Source organism: Gymnoscopelus microlampas (genome assembly GCF_963454915.1).
Source record: "Gymnoscopelus microlampas genome assembly, chromosome: 10".
Lineage (NCBI taxonomy): Eukaryota > Metazoa > Chordata > Actinopteri > Myctophiformes > Myctophidae > Gymnoscopelus > Gymnoscopelus microlampas.
Genome location: NC_139947.1, coordinates 25,311,223 through 25,333,694, shown reverse-complemented (window position 1 = coordinate 25,333,694; position 22,472 = coordinate 25,311,223). Strand labels below are relative to the sequence as shown.

Sequence of the window (22,472 nt, the reverse complement as noted above, 5' to 3'; positions counted from 1 at the left end):
CCTCTGCACAAAAGAATCCAAACAATTACTCCAGAGAGAAGAAATTGGTCATAGATACACCACACTCATTTGTAACATTCACATCCTTCTTAAAGTAATGCTAAAGCCTGTAGAGAATTAAGCAAATGTTTCCGCTGTACCTGTGCTGTGCCAGTCCTTCATGTGTAAGCCCTGGTCTGAGAACATTAACCATCACCCGGGCTCTGACAGACAGTGATACTATTGAGTGGACTGTAGTGTCACCTGAGAGCCTTCACTTCAGTTCAGCTTGATACTTTCATTTACGCACAAGCTCCACACTGCACTTCCGTTTCGAATCCAGAGAGGGGTGCTGTTTGTTAAATATCTAGCCATCAGGGCCAACTCGTGACAGTAAAAAAAAAGTCCATCTGAGGAAGAAATGTGATGACTAGATACATACTAGCAGTGGTGTAAAGTAACTAAGTACATTTTTACTCAAGTACTGCACTTAAGTACAATTTTTAGGTGTTTTCACTTTGAGTGTTTCCAATTTTCAGTACTTTTACTTCTACTCCACTACATATAATAATATAGTACTTTTACTCCACTAGAATTATTTGACAACTTTAGTTACTAGTTACTTTGTAGATTTAGATTTTTATTACAAAACATACATTAACGACTAAAGCCTTATATTATATACATTTTTGCCATTTGAAAATAGCCGATCTACAAGCTCACAACTTTTGTGAGCTTGTAGATCCACTATTTTCAAAAGATATTTATACATTTTAAAACTTGTGAAATGGGGACATTAGGCATAATAAGTACTTTCTACTTTTGGTACTTTAAGTACATTTTCATACCAATACTTTGTACTTTGTACATTTTGAATTCCAGACTTTTACTTAAAGCACACAATGTCAACTGATTATTAACCATTACTTAATTCAATAATTACTCAATGCACAGACTATATTTCAGACAATTACTAGAGCTGATTGGTCAAGAACAGTGGTTCTCAGACTCAAACCAGTTAGTTGGAACCTAAATGTTTTCTGCACCTTGTCAGCAGGCTGCACAGGGTTCATGATACAAATTGAAACAAGCCATCCAAATCTCAAATTAAAACAGTTTATTTGTCACAAGAATAATCATACATTTTAGTAAGAAAAACAAAAATAAGGTGTATTGTAGAGTAACCACAATTGTTTTAATCAGCCAACAAGACATTACAGTGAAACACATTAAAACAGACTTGGATAGTTAGCTCACAGCAGGAGTATATGAAGGAGAAACAAAGGATCAGTCAGAACATAAGAGAATAAAAAAAATACACAGTGGAAACTCAACCAAAACTTCAAACTAGTACAGATTTTGTTCTGTCACTCATTTTTAAAGATCCATTCTCATACTGGATCCCGTCTTTCCATGTAGCAGTGAATTGAGAAATAACAAAAATAATCCATGTTCCCGATGGAGTCTGAAGCATTTAGGTCAATAAAGATGCCCATAGGAATGTGTTGCAGAAATGCAATAACCTATACTGTACCCTGAGCTTGACTGTAGAATCAGAACTGAACATCTATATTGTATTCCATGGCAAACGCTAGCATTTATTTTCACTGTTAGCATTATTTGTTACTTTACAAGGGAATGCCAGAGTGAACAATAACATGGGTACAGCAAAAACATTTGGCACAATTTCCTCATGGAATGAGAGACACTGACAGAATAAATCAGTGGGATAACAAGAGAAACTGAGGAATGATAAGGAGGTAGGGACAACACTGCATATGTCTGCAGGTATAATTTTCTTTTTTTCTTTTTTTAAGTCTGAAGCAATCACGGTTTTGTTCCCTCTTCCCCTTTTGTTTTAGCTTGATACAATGTTAACACAGACAAGCTCAGTAAAATGCAAGTTTCCACACAAGACAACATGGAAAGACGTTACAATGTTCCGACACATTTGATAAAAATCAGAGCACATTCGAACATAGAATTACTCCCCACACCGCAAAAGGAAAACAATAGCTACTGTATTATGAACAACTGACAACCAGTGAGTGTATTGTTTTCTTTCTAAATTGTGAACAACAGCCATAACAATGCAGAATATTTCACAGAATCCCTGACCATACAAAACTAAAAGCATTTTTAAAATTTATAATTATGAAAAAATATTATATTCTTTATTCACAACTTTTCAGTTGCACTGTGCTGTGATGTGCTGCCAAGTACCAGTTGACAATATGTTAATAACACTATACTGGAAGCTCACAAACTATTTCATAGATTAGTATCTAGGTTTCCCTCATGATACACCCCCACCTTGCTTGCTTAAAAGCCACCACACTAAGTAGGTTGTTAAAAAAAAGAAACTTCCACCAAGAAAGGAAATGATATGTTAATATAATCACAATCTGCCCTTGCCTGTAATTCAGCCTTTTTTAGTTAGCAGGTTTATCAGGTTTAGATTCTTATGTTTCAAACAGTGGAAGCTAATTAAAGTTAAATTGGAGCATTTGCATTAAGATTAAAACTATCTCTTGATTAAGACATACAAATGACCAAATGAGTGCAAATAGCGTATACTTTATCTCTAAGTTTCTAAGCAAAAATGTAGCCGAATACTGACAGTAAGCACCATATACATTACATCTTGCGACGATGAGCTATAGGCAAGACCATAATATATCTGCACCTCAAAGAACTGGTTTGTGCTCATGTTGAGAATCTAATTTTGTATCATGCTTAATAAAATTATTTGTATTCCAAGTGATGGCGCTTTTGTGTTGCACATAATAAGCCTAGCAAATGCGTATACTGACAGGACACACAAGGCTCGAGCCGCTAAAACCGAGAGTCAGTGCGAAATCCCAAAACCCTGTTGCACATAATATTTGAGTGCTCTGGTGTATTGGTTTGGGACTACTGTCCGTCATCATTCTCATTCAAAAACAAACAAGTTGATTCCCCAAATCATGCAGCTGCCAACAATTATATACATAATTTTGGAACACTACCTTCTCAAATCTTTCCATACATATATCTTACGGTTACATGATACCACGATAGAAAGCACTAAACAAAACTCCATTGGCTCAGCAGCCGATTGGCCCAGACATCACGACATTGTGGATCCAGATTGCCATTTTGGGGGAAATTCACATTGATTATTGGTAATAATCTTAACATATAGCAGCAATATAAAATCAGAGTAGCACAGTTTTGTTAGACAGCAGAATGTTCTCGCCATCAGCGGTGGACATTTGGAGACATCTAGTGACCTAGTTGTATGTAGCATCACAGCTGTTTCAGCTCTGGTGTTGCTTGTCAGTAGTTGAACGAGTAGGCCTGGGTGGACTCTCAGGCTAGGGGACCATTTGAAGGATATTTAAAGATTGTCTGAACTTTACAGTGCCCATGCAAAACACATTCTGAATAATGACCACCACCACGCATGCAGAACCATCACCAACGGAAACCCTGCTTAACTCCTATCCCTCCCCACCCGAAACTAAAAAACATAGTCTAAAATTAAACCCTGTCTTAGAATATGATCTTATATGGAAAGCATGCACTCATTTATTTTTGTATTCATTTTTTATCCGACAGGGACGAGTGAAAGGTAAAACAGCCCTGACAAGCTAGTTACACTGCAGCCAGGGAGGGCACAGTGAATCTTTCAGATTTGAGGAAGTGTTTATCTACAGTATACATTCTACAGAACATGACATCATGTAGAGTGCAATTTTGCCAATAATCAAAGCCAAACACAATGAGCTGGACACAGGACCGCTTTGGAACAAACAGTTACAACGTAATCTCACAATTCATGGAAAATGACAGAGTATAATGGTTAGCACACTGAAACTGTGTCACGATTACAACATGCCACAGTAGACACGAGCAGTCAACCTGTCATTGGCATAGGAGTAGTGGTCAGAATGTGTACAGCTCATTGCATCATCGACTAGAGACATGTATGTAACCCTTTAGGTCAGTAAAGAACTGCCTCACCTAAACTGATTTTCAAAACGGAGAACCCAGACACACACACACACGCACACACACACACACATTGATAAAATGACACACAGTCAGACAGACAAAGAACCCAGGCAGGGCAGAGAGGACCCAGGGAGAAGCGGGGATGCATAAAGGCTTCATGGGACACAGCCCTGGTCGTTACTTGAAGGCCGACTGTAGCTCCTTGAAAGCTGCTTGCCTCTGCTTCCTATCCTCTGCCTGCTTCTTCTTGGCCTCTTGCTCCTCGCGGATCTCCGACTCAAATTTGTTCGACTCATTGATGGCCTGAACCTGCGAGATAGCAGAGGAGAGAACACTTAACAACTTTTCATTGACATTTTGTGATGACACTATAGACTACCTGGTACAAACCCCATTAAACTGAGGAAAGCGCATCCGCACACTTAGATCTGTGCGTTTAATGCAAAGATAAGCCTTTAGTGATCCCAGAAGAGGATGTAAGGTATGTAAGGATTGTACATAGAACAACATATACAATCTATTACACTTAATTCATAACAAAACACTCCAATTCGGTATTTAATGTTCCTAAAGAATGAAGTAGTCTCCCACATGACCTCCTCTATGAAGAGAAATCTGCTCTACACCCAGGAAACTAATGGAAGAAATGGTGTTTGAGTGATCCATAGGCTTAATTTATACTCCATCGTTCCACAGTGATTCTTGTCGGCAAGAGTCATTGTTGTACTACGAAGTATAAATTAAACCGTTTTTACACTTAAATATGCACCGACACCCTGAGGTTATCATTCTAGACAATAACTGGTGGGGCTGTACGCAATGCAAAGAACGTGATATTGCCAGCTCCCTAGGACAAAATCATTGTCCAATGTGTGAATGGGCCAGGTCATTGTCTGGTGAATTTTAAGCATTGTGGGTTCTTTTTCCTTTTGGAGCAAAGGATAGCTGTGCCAACAGCAATGATCTGATACTTTAATTACCACACCATTGCAATTGTATGTTTAACCCATAGAATACTGAAACTTGCTTGGGTAGGCTAGGTAATGCAACACTGTGAACTTTATTTTGTTACGTTATAGTTGTGTTTTAATGCATTTGAAAGCACGGATTGATTTGAAATAGTCCCTGTAGAAAAGACTTTTAAAAATTAATTGTCTATGACATTTTCAAGGCAAGAGAAATATCAGTCAGGGGAGAGTTTTAAGGCGAGTTTATCACAAGGAAATTTGAATTAAACAAGATTAAACTATGCTATGCTTTGGAAAATTGTCAGCAGTATTGCAAAGCATAATGGAACCGGTATCCATTGGGCTTAACATGAATTGCAATTATGGTTATGGTCCTTTAAATTACAGTAAGATGCACTTACTTTGGCTTCAAAGAATGTTTTGGCTCCCTTCACGCCCTCGGTGGAGACATCGATCTCAGAGAGCCGGGCCAAGGCACAGAGGCCACTGTCCTCCGCCAGCTCTCCTGCCGCGGCCTTCTTGAAGATCAGCAGGAACTAGACGAAAAGATAACAGATGGTGGAAAAATGTAAAAAGGGAACAGGACTCAGGAGTACACAGAAAAAAGGGTCGGCTGGCTTTATTTGCTTAAAGTCAAAGATTTAAAATGGAACACTGAGATCCACTGAATGATTCATGGATGCATTAATGGTAAAAGCCACAATTAAATGTTTTTCAGTGTATTTGAGGTCACTGTGCATTTAGTCTGTCTCGTATAGCCCATCAGAGGTCTCTACCTACCGAAACCTCTGGGGACATCTAAATTAAATGTAGGGGCTAGAACAGCGCCAGCGGTGATACAAAGGCCCCTAACAAACCTACGCCTACTGCTTTGGAAACCATTCCTGATACTGTCCCAATATGAAGGACCACCCTAATGACTCTACTTTTTTTTTCAATCTCCAAATAGTTTCCACCCAGTTTAACCCCTACATTGAATTTAGATTCAAGATGTATTGGTAGGTGGAGATCCAGTTGTCTGGCTACACAATTTCAACTCAAACTTTATGGAGTACATACAAATCATCAACATCACACAACAAACATATTAGCCTGGGCATAAAGTTTGCGGCACTGCCTATAGATATCTCTATCAACATGGAGATTATCAAGACAAGACTACTATGTATTAGTTATTTTATATTTACTGTTTGAAGTGAGTGTCTATGTACTGTATGTTTACTAATACTGTACCAAACACTACTCTATAGTTTTAATTATATATTATTTATTTTTTATAATTTTACATTCCACTTTCCGCCTTTTACCCATCTACCATTGCACTGTGTTGTTGAATTTTAAGTGCCGTCTGCTCAACTCTCCGTTTTTGTTCACATTTGAGTCTGTACACAGTACAATCCTCAGTGTACATTTAACTCACAGAGTTTACAAATGGATGGACACTAGGTTGTCAACTTTGTTTCTCACCTCTCTGAAGCTCAGCTTATTGTCCAGGTCTTCATCCACCTCTTTGATCATGTTTTTCAGGGCCATGTGGGTCTGAGGAGCTCCCAGCTTCTCCATCATCAGCTTCAGTTCCATCAGATCGATGAAGCCATCCTTTCCGGCATCATATCTGCAAACAGGGGGGGAGAAATGTAGCTTGTCTTGAGACTGGTGTACTTATTCTGTTGGTCAATCTTTCTTCTTTGATAGCTCCATTTCCTACAACTCGCTGCTAAAGTGACCAAATTCCCCCATAGCTATCAATACTAGAAAATGGAGTTTGTTGATCAAGTGATATCACTTCACAATTTCAGCGGACCTTAAATTATTACACATTAATTGAGTGTAGTACTGCTTGGGACCACATGATGGTGCTAAGAACATTGATGTCTATGCAATGTCTATCTTTTCCAGTCAACTTCAAGTAACAGTTCTGACTGCTCCACTGACATGGGCAAAAATGACCATAAAGTAATCACAAGTAAGGGTGCAGCAGTTAATCGAACGAATTGATTTAATCAATTATAAACAATAATTGATAATGTAAAGAAATAATGAATTAATAATCGATTCCTATTTTGGGCGTGTCATTTTAGGCTAAACATGAAACGTTAAAAAAAAATTGTGAAAATCACCAAACTATAATCATCGCCATGCATTGTGAGCTGCCTAAAAAGTATTTTCTTTTTATACACGACACCGTTGTGCGACAAAGTATAAAATAATGCTTAAGTGGTTAATTCGTTGATATATGAAAATCCATTTTTCCATCCATTATTTAAAAAAAAGAATAGAAATATTTGCAGTCTTAAATCGCAAGCAATGTTACAGAAAATGTTCCAGATTTGTTCAGGGATAGACTTGGCTGAATATCCTCAGTCCATGAAAATATGATTATCTAATGGCCTGGGTGGGCAGAGCTTAACTCAACACGGTTATTGTGGAGTGGGTGTGGAGCTGATGTTTTAAACAAACTGCTGCTCAGCGCATTCATGCCAACTTAAACCAACGGCTTCAAAAGGTCCCGCCAGTTCAAGTTTATCTGTTACACTGGAGTTTGTCCCTGGCACCGAGAGATATGGAGAGGAGGATAAAAACACGATGTATACTCCACAGTATGAAGGTGTTGCTTGCTTGATCTACAAGCTTAAGAGTTATCTTGTAAATCTCTTTGTTTTGGCAAGCAACACTCTGGTGCAATTATACATTTAATATAAAGACTGAAAGAGATAAGAGGAAGTCTGCAGTCTGACTCACCATGCTAGAAGAAACAGAGCAGCACAAAATAACGCACACAAGACATCTGAGTCAGACCTTTACAGGAATTTATGTGATCGCCGTTTGACCAGGGACCTAATTCTGCTATAAATCTAGCCCCCAAATACCTTACTTAGGAAGATGAAACACCTGTGGGTTCACAGACCGTAAAAAACATTTATGAGACCAGTTTTTCAAGATGATGCTGCAATATACACTATTCAAATAGAAAATGCTTTCAATATTGGTGATATACAAATGAATGGTCAAATTGCTCAAATTGGGGTCCAGGGAGCCTCAAGGTTCCGTTAAAAATGGACCCTTACAGGTCTGTTTTCTGTACAAATGGCTTTGTACGCTCTCAGAGCTATGGGGGTTGTTGAAATTAAAACGTTCAAGAACCAGTGAACTACAGTAAAGAAAAACAAAACATGGACAAAGGTGAATGGATAAGGACTTGAGCTAAAAGACGTGGCTTCCTGTCCACCCACCTCACCCCTCGGATATTATGTTTGAAACCACTTCCTCCATACTTTCTCAGCTTCCTCTACTTAAGCACGTTTGCCATGGCAACAGCCAGCGTTGACTGAAGACCTTGGCGGTTTGGGGTGAGGCTAGCACAAACAGTTACACTTGCAGCGCTTTTCTTTTCTCAGCCTCTTCAAAACGCATGCACGCACACGCACGCGCGCACACACACACACACACACACACACACACACACACACACACACACACACACACACACACACACACACACACACACACACACACACACACACACACACACACACACACACACACACACACACACACACACACACACACACACACACACACACACACACACACACACACACACACACACACACGTTGCTGTGCCACACCACGAGCAACAACAGAGCATTCATTTAAAACTGCTGCACGTCCTCTTCTTGGCAGCACAAGGAACCTCTTTTCTCCCATTGTCAGTCTGTTGTTAAGCCTGTTCCTTTTTATGCCAACAGCACAGAAACATGGGGGGGATTCTCCCAACAAACCACCTTCCTCCAGCTCTTAACTTCCTCATTATGTCTATGGATAAACAAACCGATGTTTTCGGTAAGTTACACAGTTGTAGAACGAAGTATAGAAGTTTAGTCTCTTTTTCTTGCTCTTTAATAGAGCCCAACTGATGCCTGATTTTGGATGAGATACCAATGGCGATTGTAGTGTCCTAGACCGTCAATTGACGATGTTTTGATCAATATATATATATTATTCTTTTTAAGGAAAGAAAAGTGCTAAATAATGAAATCTATTTGAAAGACTTCAATTTAATATAATTAAAACATATTAATATATATGTTAATAATATATATATATATTATTAACATTTAAAACAAAAAACAAACAAATAAATAGAAAAAAAAACTTTTTTACTAAGTACTACAGGCATGTATGTACAAGGCATTCCACAAATTCTGCTGCTCTCTTTAGGTTGGGAGGTCAACTCCTAACATGACTGCAATAAAAATGCTTTTGCCTAAGACTTTGAACTTTAGCTTTAAAGTGAGAGGAAAGTTCTTTACTAACTACTACAATATATAGATTGATGCTACGGTTCTGTTAGGGCAGGTCCAGATTTTCTATGGCTCCTCTGGGGAGTCATGCCAAGATTCCTAAGGTTCCTGTCGTGTCCATGCCTGTTTTGTTAAGACTTTCTGTTCCTGCACAAGTAGCCTAGAGTTCTGTGAAGTTTTTTTAAGGGAGGGGTATAAGGGATTTTGTGTTAAGTGTTGAATAGCTCTTTATTCCGATAGTAATCATTGTTATAGTATGTTTGTTCAGTAACGGGGGTCTCCCCCTCTCTCCAGCTCTTTAGTAAGCGAAAAATAAATGAGGACAGAGAACTCATACAGGATACAGCATAAACAACAGCATAAACAAATGAATGTGATGAGGGGGAAAAAATGAAAATTTCTGCCAATGAAATTAGGACTGGAACACACATTGAAGCAGATAAATGTTCTCTCCTGATTCGATCAAATTAGCAACCCACCCTGAAAATGTTATTTTCTGTTTACTAAAGGGGATGGAGAGATGGGGAAATCCCTGTTACTGAACAAAACACTCTAAGCATTAGGCAATGATAACTATCAGAATATAGAGCTTTAACTTTTAACTTTCATTTATGTATTTATTTATTTTACATATCACGTACACCCCTTTTAATGAGCCCAGACCCAGTGTGCCGTCTTAGAAAGATCTGATTAGGGCAGTGGTTCTCAAATTGGGGTCTGGGGAACCCCAGGTGTCCTTGAGGGGGTTTCGGCAAGTCCCCAGCTGAATTAGTTAATATAGCATCAAAATCAGTTTAACCACTTTAACCCTATACACATTGGCTATATGCGAAGTGTTGTGAGCTTGTAGATCTGCTCTATTCACATATCTTGAAAAATGTGGTACATATTATTTTAACATTTCATCAACACAAATATTGTACAGGGGTCCCTGGCACAAAATACTTTTAGATGGGGGTCTGCGGCCAAATACATATTAATTTGGGGGTCCTTGATATGAAAAGATTTGAGAACCACTAGATTAGGGAATCTGTGTTAAAGAATGCAAGTGTGCTTTAGGTAGTATTCTTTGGCAGAAGTGAAAACAACAAGATAAAAAAAAAGGGGGAAAAAATAATCTTTCTTCTGATGGGAAGTGGGGCCCCTCACATCGGGTCCACTTCCTTTTATCAGCAGGAGGTCTCCTCTAAACTAATATAGTTTTCACATTTCACTCCCTGAAAACAAATGTCTTTAAATAGATCACTGGCAGACCCTATGTGACCTGAAAAATGTAACTATCCCCCCTTGATTTTTAAGTCTTCTATTGTGAGGCGGAAATGAAAACCTCACATAACACATCCAAATGCATCGTGTTTTTCATTGTGTCCTTCTCAAAGCACTGGCAGAACGCATAAATTAGCCTACACAAATTCAGGTTAAAAATAGTCACACTGTAACAACACATAATCAGGATTCAAGATTTCATTATAAAACCCATTAAAACCAGGAGAGCCTCTGTGTCATTTTAGATTTTTGCGTTGGCTATTCAAAAATAGCAGATGTACAAGCTCACAGCGCGTCACTTTGTGCCGTGCCGCGAGCTTGTACATCTGCCATTTATTTATTTTTTTGAAAAATCTTGAAAGTGTGAGAACTAGTTATTTAGAAGGCATTTGTAGAATCGGCCTCAGGTCTTATGGGTTAAGGCACAAAAGTAAGCTACTTTGAACATTATGCAATAATGCTGAGCTGAGATACACTCATCATCTGCTAATGAGTTGTGTCTGTGAGTATTCAGGAAGGAACCAGCTACTTACTCAGTAGCTTGGCCAAAGAGGAAGCGCAAATTGACCCAACTTCCTCAATTGCAGAAATGTTTCTGTGCTAACGCAGAGACGACGACTATGAATATCCCTATTTGGGCATAACCAGGTCCACTTCACAGCTGTTGCAAACGTCAGCCGTTCACCTACCCACGCCTACCATCTCTACACTAGAGATAAAGATCCTGTTGGAAGACAAGTACAATAAGGATTTTATTGAATACAATTCTATGGGTTGGCCTGAAAGAATACCATCCGCTCCCTTGATTTATTAACCAGATTTTAGTTTTTTAATAGCCGATGTACAAGGTCACAACGCGTTGCATCGTGGTACGTTGTGAGCTAGATCTGCTATTTTTGGAATTATTTCATAAATAGTATTTTCAATTTGTGCCTATAATGACCCAAAATTGGGAGGCCAGGGTTACAGTGCTTACATTTCCTTTTTTATTAAAGGGACTACACCATGAATTTTTACTTTTTCTTCTTTTTTGTGTGTTTTTGGTCTCCCCTAGCCTGGTAAACCCTCCCTCCGGAAATCTCATTTCCATTCGATATCAGGAAGGAGTCTGGCATGAACGCCCATTCTGCAATATTGGGGAGTTTCCAGCGAAATCAGGACCTAACCGTGCCTATCAGCGTCGTCGCTCATCGTTCTGTGATTGACAGCTTACGTTGGCCAATCAGGTGGCGAGTTCGAGTGAGCCCGAATGAAGCCGAGTGCAGCCTGAGAGCCGCCGACAAAGGACGAACGGCAGCCATTGTTTTTTGTCCGAGTGCCGTCACTTCTTTTTTTTTTTTTTCGTTCTTAAAACGGTCTCAAACTTCTTTTTTGAGGCACGGAATTTACTATTAACATATCGTTTGGATAGACTTTAGTTGTTTAACTTCATATATGTGGTCAGTTAATCATGACAGAGCCTATTTAAAAATATAAATTTAGAGAACCGGCAGGGGCGGGGAGTGACACGCATGTATCCCAATAAGGCAACCTATTTTCGGCATGGCCGTCCCAAAAGTCCCGTTGCGTCTCACAGTCTGGAGCTCGTCAAAATGAACTGCTGATTGGCTTAAGGGGCTAAAACGATCATTGGTTGAAGGGGTTGTCAGTCAACGGTATTACTCCCGCCCAACTCCAGCCCACAGCCAATATTGCAGAATGAGCAATCATGCCAGACTCCTTCCTGATATCGAATGGAAATGAGATTTCCGGAGGGAGGGTTTACCAGGCTAGGTCTCCCCTACCTCTCTTCTATCCCAAAAAATACCCCAGTTTGAACACTCAGGCTTTCACAGCATATCTGGGGTTTTCTGTAAATTGGTCTCAAAACAGGTCAAACTGATTTGCAGCCGAACGTGACGTCACGTTCGGGTACAATCCCTCCTTTTTTTACTAACTAAAAAAAAAAAACTAAAAAAGAAAATCTTTATTTTTTTTATATTTTTTTATTTTATTTTATTTATTTTTTACTTTTTCCACACAGAACCAGGACATAACATGCATACAAACTGGCTCAATAGCGCCCCGTGCCAAACAGGACAATGTGGTATTGCAGGGGAAAGTGCTTTATAAGCTAGAGAGAAGTTAGTTGGAATGAGTATATCTGAGGCTTGATTTAGGCTCAAACCTTTTGAAAAATGTTAGAGGGACATAAACAATATGATATTAAATATTATTTTATTTTTTTTAATTCAGGGTGTAGATCCTTTAAAGAGTGAGAATTATATTTACATTATATATAACATTAATACACGTCTCTCCCTCCCACACAGTCAGGCAGTAATCTTCAGCTGCGACACAGGCCTTCAGAGTTAGTCTGAAGTCACTATACTTTTCAGGCACTACACATAAAGTGCCATGTGTGTGGTTTGGCACATACTTTGATCTCCCATCAAAACATAATAAGCCCTGAAAACCACCTAAACGGTGGAGGACAGGGGTTATTATGTTTGTTTCAGAGAGACAAAAAAGCCTTCTTATACTGGAAAGCAGTCAACCGTTACTGTCAAGTTGTTATTTCAGGCAAATGAAGTATGTAAAATGTATGATTTATGCTTTGTATTGTAACCTACATTTTTAGAAACCCTGCCAGGGAAATGGCACCAAGACTCAATTGAAATTCTCACCAGAGCCACTGGCCAGCCGTCGTTGCAATTGAAGACAGTCTAGTTTGTAGTTTGTAGAATGAGGGTGGTGTACCATGTGACTGCTAGTAAAGTAGATTACAGTATGCATTGATATATAATTGATTGCACCTGTGTTTTTATGTATTCTGGCACGCTATAGAAGGGTGCCTTGCCCGCAGTGTTCATGAGATTTTAAAATATTATCATTGGGAGTGCCGTACTTGACTTTGTTTACTGTGCTTTCTTTTTTTTAAGGTTCAGCACCCAGTATACTAGTTGTTATATGGAGCACTTCATTTCACATATTCTAGAACACAACAAGGTGTTGTAAGCAAGTTGTGTGCATGAGCGTATATAGTATGTGTGAGTGCGATAAGATGACAGAGAGAAAGTGTGAGAGATTAATTGAGAAGTGATGATGGAATCAATCTGACCAGCACAAAATAGATGAATCCCTACATCTTGGGTTTGAATCCAGGTCCACACTGTTAAGTCCCTGAGTGTTCATTTAACTCTTGAGAGTGAACACATGTAACCAAACGGACCCTCTCAGAGTTACTAATGGCGACACCATATTTCACTGTGCAGAGCTGTAATCACGTCATCCCATCTCTGTACCTTCTCGTTCCTACCTATATCTCCACTACTGTCAAAACAAAGCAGTAATGCTTTGTTTCTGCAAAGAATTGAATGTACTGTAACATTTAGCTTTACATTTCAAACATGTGAGTTTTGTTTCTTTTCTTTTGATAAATACAGGCAAAAGATACACAAAGAGTGATAAGAAGAGCACACAGCCTATATGACTAAGCCTAGCATGTGCAGAAGACATTTTTCAGTGACCATAAGAGCTAATTGGCCTGAGGCTGTTTGAAAAGGAAAGGCTTTAGCATGAGCCTGACACAATCTGTGTCACCCCCACACCGCTGTGTTGTTGTGACAAACGGCAGTTTGGTAATCTGTCAATGAAATCCGGGGAAAAGCCAGACCCTGCTGCATACAATGTGTCATTTCCCCTTTTACAGGAATATACATGATGCCATGGTAAATCCAGACTATACTAATACCAATATGCTACAGCCTACAAGTAGAGAAATCTGGGAACCCATCGGAAAAACAAAGAAGAAAAACAAAAACATTTCTTTGAATTTCTGCTGGCTGCTGAGTCTGTTTTGAGAGATTACTGGCTGTAATATGTTCCTCAAATTAGGTGTGGGCATTTAAAGTTATCTTATATTAATCATTGTTAACCTGCAAACACCTCTCTGTTTGAAGAGCATTCAGAGGAATTCTGTGTGTGAGTCACAGAGTTCCTTTCTTTTTCTTTTTTTTTTTTACAGAGAATGAAGGCAAAGCTTTCAGAATAGCCTGTGCTGGGTTTTCTTTACACCATTGGACCCAATATCGAAGAATTATTTATCGCTTTCTTGAACCTAATATTAATAGAATATTAACCCTATACTTATTTGACTGGAGTACCCCAGCGGTCTACACTAGGCCCGCTCCTGTTTTCCCTCTACTATATCTTAGGCGGAAATAGCAGATCTATGCAATGTGCTGTGAGCTTGTACATCTGCTATTTCTGCCCCTGAATAGGGACTCTACGGTTCATGTGGTTAACAATCACAACACGGGGGAGCAATCACTTACTCTGTAATAGACTTGGGTAATGACTACGCATTGTTTGTGAAACACAGCTTATATAAATACATAGATTTCTTCTGAAACCATTGTTATGAAGGTCGGTGTGTGAATGAGTGATGACTGAGGCAGGCAAGTGTAAGTGTGTGTGTGTGTGTGTGTGTGTGTGTGTGTGTGTGTGTGTGTGTGTGTGTGTGTGTGTGTAGACTGAGGCAGGCAGGTGTGTGTGTGTGTGTGTGTGTGTGTGTGTGTGTGTGTGTGTGTGTGTGTGTGTGTGTGTGTGTGTGTGTGTGTGTGTGTGTGTGTGTGTGTGTGTGTGTGTGTGTGTGTGTGTGTGTGTGTGAGTGAGTGAGAGAGAGTCTAATGAGCCTCTGAGTGAGTCATAACTGTATAGAGAGTGTTTTATGTAGTAGGGGTCTGTAAACCCTTCAGAGGACAGATGGGGCAGAGACAGCTTATGGTTCAATCGTGACGTGATTTTGCTGTATTCATCAATCCACAGACCACAGCTAGGGTAAAGCAACCGACAATAATAATTCTCACAGTGCATGCTGTGCAAACAATTAACCACATCAACCCTGGCAACCATATTTTGGACTTAGGTAGTTAACCTGCAATACAATGACCCATGCTGTGTAATGTGTGTATTCAACTATAACCTGAAAGATAATTCACCCTCAGTCTTCTCATGACCCAATATTCCTGAACAGTTAGACACACACACACACACACACACACACACACACACTTCCTGGCCATGCCCTCCCTGTCTGCTGCCCGCCAATCTCCTCCAGTCCTGAGGCCTTAATCCCTGTTGCCAGGCAACAGCTAGGCCAACTAGAGCAGGAACAGGGAAAACCCTCTCTCTTCCATGCTGTAGCACTCACTAGCTTACTTAAAGGCAGCCTGCACACAACTACATGCTTGGCTGCCTAGACGTGTATTTTTGTGTCTATAGCGTCTGCCACAGGCTATAATGGTGAATTGTGTGGACAAGCTTAAGCCGCACAATGATATGTTGCTCTGCTGAGCAGTGTGTAAGCGTGTCAGACATGAAGACTGAATTTATTCCCTTGTTAAGATAGAAGACGGATGTGACAAAGGCACTTACTGTGTATATTCTTTCGTGCACAGTAGCATCCTTTCTTTTCACTGATAACAAGAAACATTGCTCTACCACGCCACCATGTTCCTCAAGAAATGCCTGCATTCTTGGCTTCGAGCCCTCACGAGGGCCACAAGTTCACATTGCCAACAGAGCCCCTTTTAGCCCTCAAAGTGACATCATCCTACATGATGACATCATGAGTTGCTATCAGTCAAGAAATACAACAACAGATAAACAATGAGCCCACCGACTGACATAAAGGAATTCAGGCTTTAACAATTACACACCCACATATTTGCAGTAGTCTCTGCTATCCATCCCAAACAATGCCTTTTAAACAGCTGAACGGTTTACATGGTTAATGTAAGGAAGGGAAGGAAAGACAGAGAGAAGTCTTCGCATAATATGGAAGCCAGTGACAGAGGGCCCACTACCCAGATGTCAGCCTCTGGCGGGTCGCGTTCGGCTGGGTTGGGGTCATGGGAAACTGGGGAGCTCCAGGAGGATGTTTGGACGTCATCTCTGCGGCTGCACTCTGCTGGGAGTTGAGCTAAGCCATCCGCAGGTCTGATGGACGTTTGTATGCTTACTTAGGAGTGAAGCAAGGAAACGTGAACCACTTAAACCCTATATCATTTGCTGGCCGGGGTCTCCCAGCAGTATCTGCCCCTTCCGTTTTTCCCTCGACACAAAAATGTCTTTACCGAAAATAGCCGACAATCTATGTAAGAGGTTAATTAGTCAATAGAAAATACAATGACCTTCCTCAAAGCTAATAGTACTCAAAATTAGCAATCTCCCCTGCACTTTTCTGACATTAGTCCATGTGTCCTATATTCAACTCTAAATGGTCAAGTGTAAAATAATTGAAACAGAGAACAGTTTATTCTCACCAGAATTATTATTATTATGAGTCGGTGATGATGACCAATCGAAAGTCAATGGAAATCGGATAAAGGAGAAACCGCTGATGGTTTGGGTGCTGGGATGTATTTACATTTACAGTAGATGCTGCACTCAGTTTCTTGCTACTGTCTTTTCTTATCTGTGATGTAGCAGATTGAGGAGCAAGTGGATAATCAGTAATTCATCTGTGTGGATAGTTTGGATATTATTAGTGTGGATATATATTGACCACTAGGAGGGTTATTTTTGCCAGGTTGGTCTAATACAGCCATAGCTATGAGAGACAGTGGCTCTCAGGGCAAAGAAATGTACAAGTAGTAATAACAAGAGATATGAGCATTGTTTATCAAGGGTAGAGCAACGATAGGGCTTTGTTATAAAAAACTTCATGAAAACATTGGCTTTGTGTTTCAGTGTTCTGATGTGAGTCAGTGTTGTAAGTGTTTATAAAAAAAACATGTCAGAGAGCAAGTGGGCTTTGTGGTGGTGAGGATGTAAGAAAGGAGAAACTAAAAATTATGAGCAGGAAGTGAAAAGAGAATTGCCAAGATAGTGTGGAATGTTTAGGCAGAGAGTTCCTGAAAGAGGCAAGGTGCTGTTAGAGATATCAGCTTCTTGTCTTTGAGTCAGCTTATCAGTGTTTAACCTGATTAAGACCTGATTCTACAAATGCCTTCTAAATCAGTAGTTCTCACACTTTCAATATTTTTACTTGCCCATTAGTGTGCCTAGTGCACAAAACTTTTGAAAACCACTGGACTACACAATGCATATACTGTAAATATATTAACGCATATGATATCATTATGTAAGACTTGTACTCCTGAGATCAAAGAAAATACACAATGGAATGACAAGAGATGCTAACATTTCACATTCATTAGCTGATACTAACACATGACTACAGCCAACTAAAGCAGCCAAACTAGTGACTTCAAGAGATGGCTAATCTGACTAGATAGGTAAACAGACCCCATTAATCTAATCTCTTCAAGGAACCTGCAATTCATTAAAAGAGGTAAGATTGGGAGGGGAGGGGTCTTTGTGAGTGCCATATGTTGGCACAGTTGGGGCCACAAGCCAAGAACATATTAGACTGACTAGAGGGTAGAGTGCAGCCCATTATGACAAGAGTCTCTTAACACACCACTGAGATCTGTTTCTGCTACAGGTCATTAAGCATACGCTTCTGGGGTGCTGACAATCTCTCTGTGAAGCTATACGGTGTCACTGGTGTCATGTGTCAATGTGAGGCACGGCATGACTTCAGAGATGGTCTCCTGATCTCCACCTGAGATTTGTCAGCAAAGCAACTTTACCTTTACATTACCTTCAGAAAAAAACGAATGGCACAACTTCATAGGCAACGTGCCTTAGAAACCTATCAGTCAGACCATTACTAAATTAAACCATTCATTCTTCTTTCCTGTCTGACTTTTATGTAATCCTTGATGTCATTTTACAGACCAACTGCTTCTCAAATGCATGAGTCAAAGCCCTAGCAATACTGTTAGCCCTCACATACAGGAACATTTTGTCCACACTTCACTACATGTGCCATCATGTTTCTCCTTCAGTATATCCTCAGTTTCCTTATGCTCTGCCAGACAGATGACTCCTTACACTGTATGGTTCAGTTCAGGACAGGTCATCAAGGGGTGATGTTGGCCCAGTTGTGTGCAGTGCTGCACTTTGACCTTTCAACAGAAGATCTGTTTGTTTGCTGTAGAAGTGTTGACATGAAACTGCTGCTGGAACAAACCAACTTTGTAATGCACCCGTCAAAAGAAATATGCCCATTTCAAATGAGAGAACACTCAACTGGCGAGACAAAGCACCTCAAATGTTTGTTATCAATAAGAATTACTTTAAGCTTTACGCTTGAACTTGTTTAGTGTCTGTTTTACAATAGTAATAATGATTGTCGAGATGAGACATTAAAGGGAACCTGTCATAAATCACCTGCCATAAAAAGCTGGAAGCAGTGTGGGAACCAGGAAGTGAACTGAATCTACTGGTAATTTTCCCTAAGGTGTAATGTTTGACAATTACGGGTCTACCATTGTCTTATTACAAATAATTCACTACGCCCTAATTGACTTTCTTCCAATGTGAATATAAATGCAGACGTCCCATACAAAGTTATGTTGATGGTGACACACATTCTCTGCATTCCCATGTGAGACTCACCAATGTTAAACACCGCTTCTTTCTCCGATTTGACAAAGCAGCTCTGTGTTGTTTTGTCGATGTGTAAAAGTAGAGCAGCATGCCTGAGGGATGCTCCATATTCTACCCCATTCAACAACTAAACATGACAACAAGCTGTCAGTGTTAGCACTGGAAACTACACAGTAAACTCATTCATTCATCATGAACTCTCAGTGTAACATTTTTATAAACTCAAGAGTTAAATCTGAGTTTATAAGTGGGTCATGGGAGGACTGAGGGTGAATTATCTTTCAGGTTATAGTTGAATACAAAGCATGGGTCATTGTATTGCAATAAAATCCATTAACTAGACACTGCATTGTGGCAGCCTAATTATAACTCATGTGAGATAGCCAATAGCAAAAATAATTCTGTATGTTTTAATGAGCACTGATTTCTAGCAAAGCTTGTTCATGGCATACCAGTCTGATCAAGCTATCCAAGCTATCTGAAAGGCAAGTCTTTTGTTCACGTGATATTATTATGACTCAAAATGTGCCTTGGCTAAAGAAAACATTACATATTGCTTAAACAGGTTGAGAAGATGCTTATAGTGCTCAGTGGCCAACAAACTGTGGTTGTAGTGGGCAGGTCCCAGGTGTGTGTGTGTGTGTGTGTGTGTGTGTGTGTGTGTGTGTGTGTGTGTGTGTGTGTGTGTGTGTGTGTGTGTGTGTGTGTGTGTGTAGGAAGCAGGGCCCACTTATAAATGAGGTGGAAATCTCAATGTGATTTAGCCTGGTTGAATAAAGGATTTCTAAAATCTTACAGAATAAGCTTCCTTTATAGATAACTAAATTATTAGTCATTTTAAGGTGTGGCACACATGGCCCGTCTGTTCTTTCAGAGAGTCACTGCTTTCAGTGTAGCTCCATAAAGAACCTCTCACTCCGCTATACAGCTCCGAGATGAGCTGTATAGCGGAGTGAGAGGTTCTTTATGGAGCTACTTTCAGTGCTGTCATCCATGGTCCATGTGGGTTTCTGGAGCAGACCAGTATGCTGCTGCTTACACATTATTTTAAATCACATTTTTCTACCTTATGTCACATATTTTACATTTCTAATTATTCCAAAATCAACATCAAAAGTATGAATAGTAAGAATTTCCTGTAGTAGGCCTACATACAATGCATAACTGTGTTTTTCAGCCACACCTGACTAATTCTGGTTGAACATTCATTTACAAAGACACCATTCAATTAGAATTTATATGATGGTTACTGATAAGGGAAAATTGTTCACTGACAGCTGGACAAAGTAGGCCTATGGCCTTACAGCAGCCAACTGACAAGCAATTATTATGACAGGTTAAATCACTCTAAATCAGTAGTTCTCAAAGTGGATTCCAGGCACTCTCTGGGTTCCTATAGGGGGGGGGGTTAAAAATGTACCCTTGTATTGAACTGTACTTCCCTGTGCTAGTCTTTGCAAACTGTTAATTAAGTATTCAATCGATCCTTACAAGCTGACAGTATACAAATGGAACCAAATCCACTTGTTTCCATTTGTATACTGTCAGAGTTAAGGGGAGACCTTGACATGTAAAAGTTTGAGAACCATTACTCTAAATGGCCCATCTATGGTCCAGAATGTAAAATCAAAAAACCCATGTGGTCAAACTGGTCATGTGGGCTAGATGATTCAGCCGTGATCGTGACCTACGGTGTCGTGACCACTACTGTGTGCGATGATCCACTCACTGTTTGAACATTCTCTCCATGTCTTTGATCTGCTTCCTGGAGAACTCCTTGAACTCCGTGTAGACGTTGAAGACCTTCATGCTGGGCTGCTGGTGGTCGCCCACCCCGTCGTTCATCTCCCCCCGCCGCTGCAGCTTAGCCCCCAACTCAGAGTCCGCGTTGGCCGTGCTGGACTTCTCCTCCTCGGTCCCGCCGTTCTCATGGTGTCCGATCACCGCCTCGTCCACGGCCACCGGTCCCTCGGTGCCGTCCTCGATCTGCAGCCTGCGGCTCAGCTTCGACGACAGCTCGTCTGTGGCCATTTTTATAGGAATGTGTTCTTTCACACAAGACTCTCAAGACAGGCGACCCGTGTCTATGTCTGTCTATGTTACAATACAGAGGAGAAGGCGTGAGTGAGTGCAGTATATCTGTGGTCCGCAGCCCGCAGGCATCCGTTAGTTCAGCGGTGGTTCACTTCACTTCACTGCTGCTTTGGTTCCAAGGAATTCCCCGATGCAAATGATCCAGGAAATAATAAAAGCTCCTCATAAAAATCAGTGCCAGCGGGTCGGGACTCAGGGCGCCAGTACTGAGTCAGGGAGGAGTATTCAAGCACGAATATCTACACTGAATGGAACGTTACTGCGTAGTTTGTTCATTAAGCGACGTAGCGAGTCACCACCACGCCTTTTAAAAGGGACGCAAAGCGAGGACAGCGCTTTGTCCAACAACGTCACACTACTACTACTACTACTACTACTACCACTACTGTACTTCAGTGGTGGAAAGTAGCTAAGTACATTTACTCAAGTACTGTACTTGAGTACAATTTTGTGGTGTTTTTTATTTTAGTGGAGTATTTTTCCACATTTCAATACTTTTTGTTCTACTTCATTACATCTCAGAGGCAAATGTTGTACCTTTACTCTACTACAATTATTTGCAAACTTTAGTTACTAGTTACTTTGCAGATATGCATTATTATATTATTAAACATAACCACTTCAGCCCTATTTTTATCCATAGGCTATTTGAAAATTGATCTACAAGCTCACAACTCATCATCATGACAGTTGTGAGCTTGTAGATCTGCTATTTTCAAATATTTAAGTACTTTTACTTTTGGTACTATATAAGTATATTTTGATGCCAACACTGTTGCACTTTTACACAAGTAACATTTTTAACAGAGGCATTTTACTTGTAACAGAGCTACACTGTGGTATTGCTACTCTTACTTAAGTAAAATATCAGAGTACTTCTTCCACCACTGACTGTATCTGTATTTAATGCTGCCAGTTATTTCCACACAATGAGACACACGATGCACTGCACATGTCTGTGAGAGGGTTGCGTTGCACATCATCATCATCATCATCATCATCAATGCACCTGCAACGGAGGTTCTTTCCTCATCAACAATACCAAAGCCAAAGCTGCTGCCTGCTGTCACTTTGAATTAAACACGTCATTTACAGTAGTGCTCCGGGCTGTAGCTTTACTAGCTTCACAGGAGCTGTGCAATGCAAAGCATGCCTTGCTGGCATGTAACTATAATAGTTCTACTTGCATTAGCTGCAGGCTCTGTCTCTCTCACTCACACACACACACACACACACACACACACACACACACACACACACACACACACACACACACACACACACACACACACACACACACACACACACACACACACACACACACACACACACACACACACACACACACACACACACACACACA

The 22,472-nt window shown here is 40.2% G+C and overlaps 1 protein-coding gene across 1 annotated transcript; it reads right to left on the bottom strand.

Moving 5' to 3' along the window:
* Positions 1–1,081: 1,081 nt before the first annotated feature.
* Positions 1,082–21,370, bottom strand: efhd2 (EF-hand domain family, member D2). The gene is made up of 4 exons (XM_084069338.1): positions 20,745–21,370; positions 6,411–6,558; positions 5,345–5,479; positions 1,082–4,284 (listed from the first exon to the last, which is right to left on the bottom strand). Exons 1-4 carry the CDS (start codon positions 21,044–21,046, stop codon positions 4,153–4,155), a joined length of 717 nt encoding a protein of 238 aa, XP_083925464.1. The 5' UTR covers positions 21,047–21,370; the 3' UTR covers positions 1,082–4,152.
* Positions 21,371–22,472: the final 1,102 nt, after the last annotated feature.

What these genes read in the sequence shown, in the direction of transcription:
- efhd2 (XM_084069338.1), bottom strand. Translation starts at nt 21,046, where the DNA reads ATGGCCACAGACGAGCTGTCGTCGAAGCTGAGCCGCAGGCTGCAGATC. An exon ending in ATGGAGAGAATGTTCAAACA is followed by an intron (nt 6,559 to 20,744) that starts GTGAGTGGATCA and finishes CCCTGTTTGCAG; the next exon opens with ATATGATGCCGGAAAGGATG. An exon ending in ATAAGCTGAGCTTCAGAGAG is followed by an intron (nt 5,480 to 6,410) that starts GTGAGAAACAAA and finishes CTTTTCGTCTAG; the next exon opens with TTCCTGCTGATCTTCAAGAA.